The sequence below is a fragment of the Prionailurus viverrinus genome, chromosome D2, assembly GCF_022837055.1.
Source record: "Prionailurus viverrinus isolate Anna chromosome D2, UM_Priviv_1.0, whole genome shotgun sequence".
Lineage (NCBI taxonomy): Eukaryota > Metazoa > Chordata > Mammalia > Carnivora > Felidae > Prionailurus > Prionailurus viverrinus.
Window position 1 is genome coordinate 21,751,743 of NC_062571.1, and position 12,534 is coordinate 21,764,276.

The window sequence follows — 12,534 nt, forward strand, 5'->3', positions numbered from 1 at the left end:
CCATCTGGTCCTGGACTCTTATTTGTTGGGAGATTTTTGATAACTGATTCAATTTCTTCGCTGGTTATGGGTCTGTTCAGGTTTTCTATTTTTTTCCTGTTTGAGCTTTGGAAGTGTGTGGGTGCTTAGGTATTTGTCCATTTCTTCCAAGTTGTCCGGTTTTTGGCATAGAATTTTTCATAGTATTCCCTGATAATTTCTTGTATCTGAGGGATTGGTTGTAATCATTACATTTTCATTCATAATTTTATCTATTTGGGTCATCTCCATTTTCTTTTTGAGAATCATGGCTACAGGTTTATCAATTTTGTTTATTTTTTCAAAAAACCAACTCTTGGTTTCATTGATATGCTCTACAGTTTTTTTTAGAATCTGTATTGTTTATTTCTGCTCTGATCGTTATTGTTTCTCTTCTTCTGCTGGGTTTGTGGTGTCTTTGCTGTTCTGCTTTTATTTCCTTTAGGTGTGCTGTTAGATTTTGTATTGGGATTTTTCTTGTTTCTTGAGATAGGTCTGGATTGCAATGTATTTTCCTCTCAGGACTGCCTTCACTGCATCCCAAAGCGTTTGGATTGTTGTATTTTCATCTTCATTTGTTTCCATATATTTTTTAATTTCTTCGTTAATTGCCAGGTTGGCCCATTCATTCGTTAGTAGGGTGTTCTTTAACCTCCATGCTTTTGGAGGTTTTTCAGACTTTTTCCTGTGGTTGATTTCAAGTTTCATAACATTGTGGTCCGAAAGTGTGCATGGTATGATCTCAATTCTTGTATACTTATGTAGGGCTGTTTTGTGACCCAGTATGTGATCTATCTTGGAGAATGTTCCATGTGCACTCGAGAAGAAAGTATATTCTGTTGCTTTGGGATGCAGAGTTCTAAATATATCTGTCAAGTCCATCTGATCCAATGTATCATTCAAGGCCCTTGTTTCTTTATTGATCCTGTGTCTAGATGATCTATCCATTGTTGTAAGTGAAGTATTAAAGTCCCCTGCAATTACCACACTCTTGGGCATTTATAATTGTTAGCTCTTCCCGATGGATAGACCCTGTAATTATTGTATAATGTCCTTCTTTATCTCTTGTTACAGCCTTTAATTTAACGTCTAGTTTGCCTGATATAAGTATGGCTACTCTAGCTTTCTTTTGAGTTCCAGTAGCATGATAGATAGTTCTCCATCCCCTCACTTTCAGTCTGAAGGTGTCCTCAGGTCTAAAATGAGTCTTGTAGACAGCAAATAGATGGGTCTTGTTTTTTTGTGCATTCTGATACCCTATGTCTATTGGTTAGAACATTTAGTCCATTTATATTCAGTGTTATTATTGAAAGATATGGGTTTAGAGTCATTGTGATGTCTGTAGGTTTCATGCTTGTAGTGATGTCTCTGGTGCTTTGTGGGCCTTGCAACATTTCACTCACAGAATCCCCCTTAGGATCTCTTGTAGGGCTGGTTTGGTGGTGATGAATTCCTTCAGTGTTTGTTTGTTTTGGAAGACCTTTATCCCTTCTTCTATTATAAATGACAGACTTGCTGGATAAAGGATTCTTGGCTGCATATTTTTTCTGTTCATCACATTGAAGATTTCCTGCCATTCCTTTCTGGCCTGCCAAGTTTCAGTAGATAGATCCATCACTAGTCTTATCGGTCTCCCTTTATATGTTAGAGTATGTTTATCCCTAGCTGCTTTCAGAATTTTCTCTTTATCCTTGTATTTTGCCAGTTTGACTATGATATGTCATGCAGAAGATTGATTCAAGTTATGTCTGAAGGGAGTTCTCTGTGCCTCTTTGATTTCAATGCCTTTTTCCTTCCCCAGATCAGGGAAGTTCTCAGCTCTGATTTCTTCTGCTGGAAGCCAAGCTATCCCTGTCTGAGTGGCAAGGCATGGGCTGTGGACGGATTGGTGACTGCAAGGCAGCCCCACCAACAGTGAAGTTTCTTGTACTCCCACTTTTAGGTAATTTTGCCTTAAAACTAAAACCACTGGGTTATTGTCTGTTGGGGAATTTCCCTATGCAGGCTCCCTGGGAAAAGAACCATTAGGAAGGAAATAAGGTTTCACAAGAAATTGTGGGGCCTTATATTTAGCCCTTGACATCCCCTATGGAGACTCCTCTACTTACAGGAAGGATAGCTTCATACATTTGCCAGCAAAGTGGGCCTGTAAAGGAGACACATATGGATTTGAAAGCTTCACTCCAGCAACTAAGGAGTGTATCTCTGGGCATAGGTGACTTCAACCCCTAGGCCCACCTGGCCCCCCAGAGGCATTCCAGATGATGACTGAACCGAGTCAGTTAAGGTACAGAATGGTTCATTGGTTCCTAGGCGCATTGTCTCTCTGAGAACTTATGAGGCTAGGGTTTCTAACACTTTTTCAGCCCCTTTCTGGCACCTCGGACCAAGGCAAACACATTGTTCTTCTGGCCTCATGAGGTTAGGAGGTCATGTCCCTGTAACTGTTCCACTTGAGGTGTTGAGAAATGGAGGGCCTTTCTCGAGAACAGCAAAGCAAATGCTTTGTAGTGAAAGGGCGGGCCTACACTGGCTGACTCCATCTTGTTCTGTGTCCTTCACCTTGACCACACCTCCTCCCCTTGAGTAACCACCCCCCCCCTCAACTGCCTAACAGGACTCTTCCCCAGGACCCTTCCCCAGCCAATCAGCTGAGGCCACAGCCATTACCTCACCAACTGCCACTAGGCCCCAATAAACCCTTTGTCCTTTTGAAACTTGCTCTCTCTCCTTGGTATCTCACCGCTGTGTCGTTGGTGCAGGTAGGGGATTGAGCTCGAGGTAGCTCGAATAAAGGCTCTTTTGCTTTTACATCAGACTCGGCTCCCTGGCAGTCTTTGGGGATCACGAATTCTGGGCATAACATTTGGGGGCTCGTCTGGGATCCCCAAGACCCCTGAGGGACCCCCGACCTGGAGAGCCTGACTGGCCATGGTTAGTGTCTGTCTGTTTGTTCTGTATTTTCTGTGTGAGCTCATTTCTGGAATTCTGGCAGTGCCTGACGTGGTCTAAGTGGACGCACTGGAGGACCACGGGCCAGGAGTTTCAGAAGACATTCCAATCCTCCCTTCTGGAGGGACGTGGAATCCCCTCAAAGGTCTGAGACGAGGCGGGTCGCTCCCGCTGGTCGGCGTGAGGCCGTCGTCTTTGGAGGGACGTGGAATCCCCTCATCGGTTTTGGAGGGACGTGGAATCCCCTCAAATGTCTAAGCTAGCTTTCAGTTTTGCTTCCATGGAGTTGGAAGACTTTCTAGGGGCCCTCTGTTTGTCTGTTTTTGTGGACTTACTGGACGGACGTTATGGGACAGACTCAGACTACTCCTCTAAGTATTATGATTGATCACTTTAAGGCTGTGAGGGGAAGAGCTAACAACCTCAGTGTGGAAGTCTGAAAGGGTCGGTTGCAGTTTTTTTGTTCTAGCGAGTGGCCAACTTTCAATGTCAGATGGCCACCAGAGGGGACCTTCAACCTCCCTACCATCCACCGAGTCAGGAGTATCATCTCTCGGCCTCAGACGGGACATCTTGATCAGCTCCCTTACATTATCACTTGGCAGGACCTTGTAGAAGACCCACCCTCTTGGCTTAAGCCCTTCCTAGCCCCCTCCCTCTGGAGCCAAAACCCATTCTTGCTTTGCAGGAGACAGCGAAGAGGAAAAGTCTTACCCAGCCTTCAGCACCCCTCTACCCTGTCCTACAGGGGGTTACTGAAGAAGAATTAATTTTTCCTCCCCCGTATAACCCCTCTAGGATACCGGAAGAACACCATCTTCCCCTTCCAGGGGAGGCAGACGCTGTTCCGAGAGCGGGAGGCGGAAACGCTCCAGTAGAAAGCCCGCCCTTTACCAGACAAAGGGCTCAGAGGGAGAAATCCGCCTCCGCCGCCGACTCCACTATTCTGCCCCTGCGAGCCACCGGACCCCCAGACACGGAGGGGAATCAGCCCCATCACTATTGGCCTTTCGCCACTAGTGACCTCTACAATTGGAAAGCTCAGAATCCTAAGTTTTCCGAGAAACCGGCAGGGCTTATTGATTTATTAGACTCTGTTCTTTTTACCCATCAGCCCACGTGGGACGATTGCCAGCAGCTTTTGCAGGTCCTGTTCACGACTGAAGAAAGAGAAAGAATCCTCAATGGGGCCCGAAAACTAGTTCCGGGTGCAGACGGGAATTCCACCACCAACCAGGCTCAGATAGATGCCTCCTTCCCCTTAACTCGGCCCCAGTGGGATTTCAACATGGCATAAGGTAAGGAGAGGCTCCAGGTCTACCGCCAGACTCTAATGGGGGGTCTCCGGATGGCTGCTAGAAAGCCAACCAATTTGGCCAAGGTAGGAAATGTACAATAGGGAAAAGATGAATCTCCAGTTGCCTTTTTAGAACGGATCATGGAGGCATTCCATACCTATACCCCCATGGATCCAGAGGCTCTGGAAAGCAAGGCAGCAGTTATGGCCTTTGTAAACCAATCGGCCATAGACATTAGGAGAAAATTACAGAAAATAGATAGACTAGGAGAAAAAAGTTTGCAGGACTTACTGGTGGTAGCTGAAAAGGTGTATAATAACCGGGAGCCTCCTGAGGACAAGCAGGCTCACGCCATGGCAGCTGCCAGCAGTAAGCAGACTCGAGACCTGGCCAGAATACTACTAGCTACCACCGCTGACTTCCCCGAGGAGCGAGACCGCCATCTCCGGCAGCTGGCAGACGATGCAAGAAAAGGTAAAAGAACCACCAAGGGGGGGGGGGAAGCAGAGGCTGCAGAAGGATCAGTGTGCATACTGCAAGGAGATAGGGCATTGGGCCCGAGATTGTCCGAAAAGGGCCGGCGGGAAGGGAAGCAAGACTGATCGAGTAAAAGTCCTAGAGCTAGATGAACTAAGTGATTAGAGGAGTCGGCGTTCGGACCCTCTCCCTGAACCCAGGGTAACTCTTAAAGTGGAGGGGACCCCTGTTGACTTCCTTGTTGACACCGGAGCACAACATTCGGTCCTCCGCACCCCACAAGGAAAACTAGCTAGCAAGAAGTCCTGGGTACAAGGGGCAACTGTTATGAGCCAGTATTCATGGACTACCCGAAGAACAGTAGATTTGGGAACGGGCCGGGTATCCCACTCCTTTATGGTAATACCAGAATGCCCCTACCCGCTGTTAGGACGGGACTTACTGACCAAGATTGGAGCTCAGATAACTTTCAGACAAGGGGGGCCTCAGGTCACCGATGGCAAGGGCCACCCCATCCAGGTCCTGACCATGAAACTGGAGGATGAATACCTCCTCCACCAGGAGGCACTCCCGAGAGAGAATAATATAGACAGATGGCTACAAGAATTCCCCTCGGTTTGGGCAGAGACGGGGGGGATGGGACTAGCCACTCACAGGACCCCAGTCCTGGTAGAGCTCAAGCCAGGAGAGAGTCCAGTAAAGATCAAACAATACCCCATGTCTCAGGAGGCCTGGAAGGGGATCCAGCCACACATCTGGAGACTATGAAGCCTAGGGATACTAGTTCCTTGCCAGTCTGCCTGGAACACCCCCTTACTGCCGGTCAAAAAGCCTCACACAAATGACTACTGACCAGTACAAGACCTCCGGGAAGTAAATAAGAGAGTCGCGGACATACACCCAACTGTTCCCAACCCATATACTCTCTTGAGCTCCTTAGTGCCCTCCAGGGTCTGGTATACTGTACTAGATTTAAAGGATGCCTTCTTCAGTCTGCTGCTGGCACCCCAGAGCCAGCCCTTGTTCGCCTTCGAGTGGCATGATCTGGAGGAGGGCTACAGTGGGCAACTTACCTGGACACGGCTACCTCAGGGATTCAAAAATTCACCCACCATCTTCGACGAGGCACTACACGAGGACCTGGGTGAGTACAGAAGGGAGCACCCTGGCCTCACCCTTCTACAGTACGTAGATGACATCCTGATTGCTGCCGACACGGCCAAAGACTGTGAGCGAGGGACCCAGGACCTGCTGGCTACCTTGGGGGCCTTAGGGTACCGGGCATCCGCGAAGAAGGCTCAGATATGCAGGGAGAGGGTAAGTCATCTGGGATATATGCTGGAGGGCGGACAGCGGCGGTTATCAGAAGCCAGAAAAGAAACTGTCCTAAAGATCCCTACTCCCACCTCCCGAAGAGAAGTGAGGGAATTCCTAGGATCAGCCGGCTACTGCCGCCTCTGGGTTCCAGGTTTTGCTGAGATCGCCAGGCCCCTATATAAAGCTACCAAAGAGGGGAAAACATTTAAATGGACTAAAAAAGAAGAAACTGCCTTTAATCAGTTAAAAAAGGCCCTCCTAAGTGCCCCAGCCCTGGGCCTACCAGAAATTACGAAGCCCTTCAACCTCTTTGTAGACGACCATAAGGGAATAGCAAAAGGGGTTCTAACTCAAGCCTTAGGCCCCTGGAACCGCCCAGTGGCTTACCTGTCTAAGAAACTAGACCCAGTGGCTGCCAGCTGGCTGCCATGCCTAAGAATTATTGCAGCGACAGCACTCCTAGTCAAGGATGCAGACAAACTGACCCTAGGACAGGAGATCTGGATCACGACCCCACACGCCATTGAAGGGGTCCTGAAACAGCCTCCTGATAGATGGATGAGCAACACATGTGTGACTCATTACCAGAGCCTCCTACTCAACCCTCCAAGAGTGCAGTTCCACCCCAGTGCAGCTCTCAATCCTGCAACCCTGCTGCCCAACCCTGACCTAGGTGCTCCACTACATGATTGTGCAGGAATCCTGGAACAAGTACATGGATTCCGGACGGACCTGACCAACCGGTCCCTCCCCGATGCCAAGGCTACTTGGTTCACTGATGGCAGCAGCTTTGTGCGAGATGGACACAGGTATGAGGGTGCAGCGGTGGTCACTGAAACGGACACCGTATGGGCGGAGGCTCTACCCTCTGGAACGTCAGCCCAGCGAGCAGAGCTCATAGTCCTCACCAAGGCGCTGATGCTGGGAGCTGGAAAAGGGCTTAACATCTACACAGACAGCCGTTATGCATTTGCCACAGCTCATATTCATGGGGCAATTTATCAGGAGAGGGGGTTACTGACGGCAGAAGGACAGACTATAAAAAATAAGCAGGAGATACTTAACCTGCTTACGGCCTTATGGCTTCCTGCCAAGCTAGCCATTATCCACTGCCAAGGGCACCAAAAAGCTGATAACCCAGTAGCTAGAGGTAATCGAAAGGCTGACCAGGCAGCCAAGGCAGTAGCCCTTACTCCAGTCCCTACCATGACCATACAACTACCGGACCCGGGAGACCCAGTTTTACCAGACCAGCCCAAATACTCCCAGGAGGAGTTACAGCGGATCAAGAAACTCCCTATGGCCCAGGAGATAAAGGGATGGTGGTATACACCTAGCAAGGAGCTCGTGTTGCCAGACCAGCTCGGAGTCTCAATATTAGAGCACATGCATCGGTCTACTCACATGGGGGCCCGAAAATTAAAAGACTTAATCCGACATGCCGGAATCAAGATTCACCAACAGGACACCAAAATAGAGCAAGTTGTATCTGCCTGCAAGACCTACCAACTCACCAACGTGAGAGCCACATCAAATAAAAAAGGAACCAGGCTCAGAGGCACCAGACCGGGAGCCCAATGGGAAGTCGACTTCACTGAAGTCAAACCAGGAAAGTATGTTTTTAAATATCTTTTAGTATTTACAGACACCTTCTCTGGCTGGGTGGAGGCATACCCAACCAAGCATGAAACGGCTCAGACGGTGGCTAAGAAGCTACTAGAAGACATCTTACCCAGGTATGGTTTTCCTGCCATGGTAGGATCAGACAATGGACCAGCTTTTATCTTGCAGGTAACACAGGTAGTAGCCAAGGCGGTGGGGGCAAACTGGAAATTACATTGTGCTTATAGGCCGCAGAGCTCAGGACAGGTAGAAAGAATGAATAGAACCCTAAAAGAGACCCTTACCAAATTAACCATGGACACTGGTGGGGACTGGGTGACTCTCCTACCGTACGCCCTTTACCGAGTTAGAAACACTCCTTACACTCTGGGTTTTACTCCCTACGAGATAATGTTTGGCAGGCCACCCCCTGTTATTCCCAGCCTTCGAGCTGAACTTATTGCTGAGTTTAAAGATCAAGAACTTTTTCTTTCCTTGAGCGGGCTCCAGAGGGCGCATGAGGACATTTGGCCGCGCCTCCGCGCCATCTACGAGGCTGGCCGGATCCCGACACCTCATCAGTACAGGCCGGGAGACTGGGTCTACGTCAAGAGGCACCACCGAGAGATTCTCGAGCCGCGCTGGAAGGGACCCTACATTGTGGTGTTGACAACCCCCACCGCTCTCAAGGTAGACGGCATCGCGACCTGGGTCCATCACACCCATGTTAGGCCAGCAGACCCCTCCTTGATCCGGAAGGACGTCGTCACGAGATGGGCCATCAGTCGGGACCAACACAGCCCGCTCAAGCTCAAGCTACAGTGCATTCGACCCACCTAATATTGGTAACTCTGTTAACTCTGTTTGCCATTGCTCATGCTGCCGGGAGTCCCCACGCCCCCCCAAAACATCACCTGGCAGATCATAGACACCGGCTCGGGGACAATACTTAATCAGACCTCCCAGAGCCACCCCAGGGACACTTGCTTCCCAGAACTTTGTGTAAACCTCCAAACTCTGTTCCCCTTCACCATAAATGCAGCCGGTCCCATGATTGGGTCCCTAAGCTACATGACAAGGGGGGGAATGAAAGGGTAGGCCTACGCCGGCCGACTTCATCTTGTTCTGTGTCCTTCACCTTGACCACACCTCCTCCCCTTGAGTAACCACCCTCCCCCTCAACTGCCTAACAGGACTCTTCCTCAGGACCCTTCCCCAGCCAATCAGCTGAGGCCACAGCCATTACCTCACCAACTGCCACTAGGCCCCAATAAAACCTTTGTCCTTTTGAAACTCGCTCTCTCTCCCTGGTATCTCACCACTGCGTCGTTGGTGCAGGTAGGGGATTGAGCTTGAGGTAGCTCGAATAAAGGCTCTTTTGCTTTTACATCAGACTCGGCTCCCTGGCGGTCTTTGGGGATCACGAATTCTGGGCATAACAGTAGATTATAGATAAACACAGATGCATAATGGAATAATGTAAGAAAGTAATTACTAATCAAAGGGTATGCGGGAATATTAGGGAAAAATCGCCATGTTATTTCTTAAAGGTTGTTTATACATAGGAACATTTTCAAAATTAGGTAATGTTAGAAAAACATAGATGACGTATGTTACAAGAAAACCACTATCATATATAATGCCACGTTTACTACAATAAATCAGCCAGTTCAACACACTACTGTTGTCTGTGTGCATTTTTATTTTAGTTTTAGTTTTTTATGTTAGTTTTTTATTTTAGTTTTGTTTTATTTTCGCCGATGTCGTTCTTCCTTCAGGAATCCCTGGATCTGCTGGAGCTGGACTCTGGAATTCTTCAAGTACACCTTCAGCACCTTTCTCTCTCTCTTCCTCCTCTGGAATCCCAATTATATGTATATTATTGCGTTTCATCACATCACTTAGTTCTCTAATTCTCCCCTCATATTTCTGGATTTTTAAAATCTTTTTCTCAGCTTCCTCTTTTTCCATAATTTTATCTTCTAATTCACCTATTCTCTCCTCTGCCTCTTCAATCCGAGCTGTGGTCCTCTCCATTTTATTTCACACCTCATTTAGAGCATTTTTTAGCTCCTCATGACTGTTTCTTAGTCCCCTGATCTCTGTAGCAATAGATTCTCTGTTGTCCTCTATACTTTTTTCAAGCCCAGTGATTACTTTTATGACTATTATTTTAAATTCATTTTATGTTATATTGCTTAAATCATTTTTGATCAGTTCATTAGCTGTTGCTACTTCCTGGAGTTTCTTTTGAGGAGAATTCTTCCGTTTCGTCATCTTGAATAGTCCCTAGAGTGGTGCGGAATTGCAGGGCTCTTCCCCTGTGCTGTCTGGAGTAACTTGTGTTGGTCAGCGGGGCCACAGTCAGACCTGATGTCTGTCCCCAGCCCACCACTGGGGCCACAGTCAGACTGGTGTGTACCTTATCTTCCCCTCTCCCAGGGGCAGGACTCACTGTGGAGTGGTGTGGCCCCTGTCTGGGCTACTTGCACACTGCCAGCCTTGTGGTGGTGCTTCTATGGGATCTGGTGTATTAGCAGGGGTGGATAGGCAAGATGCACAGGGGCGGGAGGGGCAGACTCAGCTCACTTTGCCTTCAGTGGTCCATTGCAGGAGTGGCCCTGTGGCTCTGGAGGGAGTCAGAACCGTCAGAGGGATGGATCCACAGAAGCACAGCATTGGGTGTTTGTGCAGTGCCAGCAAGTTCCGTGACAGGAACTGGTTCCCTTTGGGATTTTGGCTGGGGGATGGGTGAGGGAGATGGCGCTTCAGCACCTTTGTTCCCCGTGGAGCTGAGCTCTGTCCTCCAGAGCTCAACACCTCTCCCTCCTGTTGTCCTCTAGCCCTCCCCCTCTCTGAGCAGAGCTATTGAGTTATAACATTCCAGATGTTAAGTCCCACTGGCTGTCAGAACTCACACAGTCTGGCCCCTCCGCTTTTGCAAGTCAGACTCGGGGGCTCTGCCTTGCTGGGTGGGCTGCCCCTCCACTGCCTTGGCTCCCTCCTGCCATGTAGCATGCATTGCCTCTCTGCGCTTCCTACCCTCTTCCGTGGGCCTCTTGTCTATGCTTAGCTCTGGAGAGTCTGTTCTGCGAGTCTTCTTGAAGTTTTCTGGGTTATTTAGGCAGATGTGGGTGGAATCTAAGTGATCAGCAGGTGAGCCCAGCGTCCTCCTACACTGCCATCTTCCCCTCCTTCCTCGCCAGTTTATGACTTGTGTCATCATTGTTTCTGGAGATTTTTTCTGGTCCTTTCTTGTGTTTGTTATTTTTGGTTTCTCCCTTGCACTCAAAATGTCCCTTTTAATATTTCTTTAGTGGATTAGTGGTCACAAAGTCCTTTAGTTTCTCAGACAAATGAAAATTAAAAGAGTTAGTTTTTTTTTTTTTTTTTTTTTTTTAGATCAACAAAGGGGCACCTGGATGGCTCAGTTGGTTGAGCATCCAACTTTGGCTCAAGTCATGATCTCATCATTTGTGAATTTGGGCTCCACATGGGGCTCTGTGGTGACAGCTCAGTGCCTGGAGCCTGCTTTGGATTCTGTGTCTCCCTCTCTCTCAGCCCCTCCCCCACTCTCACTCTCTCTCTCTCTCTTTCAAAAATAAATAAAAATTTTTAGAAATTAAAAAAATAAATAAAAACACCAACAAAATTGACAAATCTTTTTTTTTAACTTTTTTTTAACGTTTATTTATTTTTGAGACAGAGACACAGCATGAACAGGGGAGGGTCAGAGAGAGAGGGAGACACAGAATCTGAAACAGGCCCCAAGCTCTGAGCTGTTAGCACAGAGCCCAATGTGGGGCTTGAACTCACAGACTGTGAGATCATGACCTGAGCTGAAGTCGGACATTCAGCCAACTGAGCCACCCAGGTGGCCCGACAATTTTTTATCTAGATTAACCAAGAAAAAGAGAGCAAGGACTCAAATAACTAAAATTAGAATGAAAAATGAAACATTGTAACTGATACCACAGAAATAAAAAGGATTATAAGAGACTGCTACAAACAATCATATGTCAACAAATTATATAACCTGGAAGAAAGGGACAAATTCATGAAACATACAATCTACCAAGACACCATTATAAATAAATAAGAAAAAATAATAATAACTAGCAAAGAGACTAAATCAGTGATTTGAAAAATTCCCAACAGAGAAAAGTTCAGGATCATATGGCTTCAACTGGAAAATTCTACCAAAAGAGTTAACATGATTTCTCTTCAAATTCTTCCCAAAAATTGTTGAGGAGGGGAAAACTTCCAAAATAATTTTATGAGACCAACATTACTCTGATTCTGAAGTCAGGCAAAGATACTACAAGAAAGTACAAACATCCCTGATGAATATTGATGCAAAACCCCCCAACAACGTATTAATGAACTAAAATGACCAGGACATTAAAAGGATTATATACCATGACCAAGTAGGATTTACCCCAGGGATGCAAAGACAGCTCAACATGCAAAAATATCTATCTATATAATATACCTTATTAACAGAATGAAGGACAAAAACCACACGATCATCTGAATAAATGCAGAAATAAATTTGACAATACACAACAACTTTCATGATAAAAAGAACAACTGACAGAAAGGAACAGAAAAGAAGTACAAAAACAATTGTAAAACAATAAGAAAATGGCACTAAATACATCCCATCCATAATTATTTTAAATGTAAGTGGACTAAATTCTCTATCAGAAGACATAGGATGACTGAATGGATAAGAAAGCAAGACTTATCTATATGCTGCCTACAGGAAACTCACTTTGGACCTAAAGACACATGCTAATCAAAAGAGAAGGGATGGAAAAACATTTATCACACATAAGGAATTGAAAAGAAAGCTAAGAAAGCAATACTT

General features: G+C 47.0%; 1 protein-coding gene across 1 annotated transcript in view; it reads left to right on the plus strand.

Annotated features, from left to right (window-relative positions):
- The first annotated feature begins 3,317 nt into the window (after positions 1 to 3,317).
- LOC125147580 (uncharacterized) overlaps positions 3,318 to 12,534 on the plus strand; it is a 71,386-nt gene continuing 62,169 nt past the window's right edge. The window contains 3 exon segments of the mRNA XM_047824668.1: positions 3,318 to 3,623; positions 3,626 to 4,672; positions 4,704 to 8,485. Coding sequence (XP_047680624.1) covers positions 3,318 to 3,623; positions 3,626 to 4,672; positions 4,704 to 8,485 — 5,135 coding nt within the window.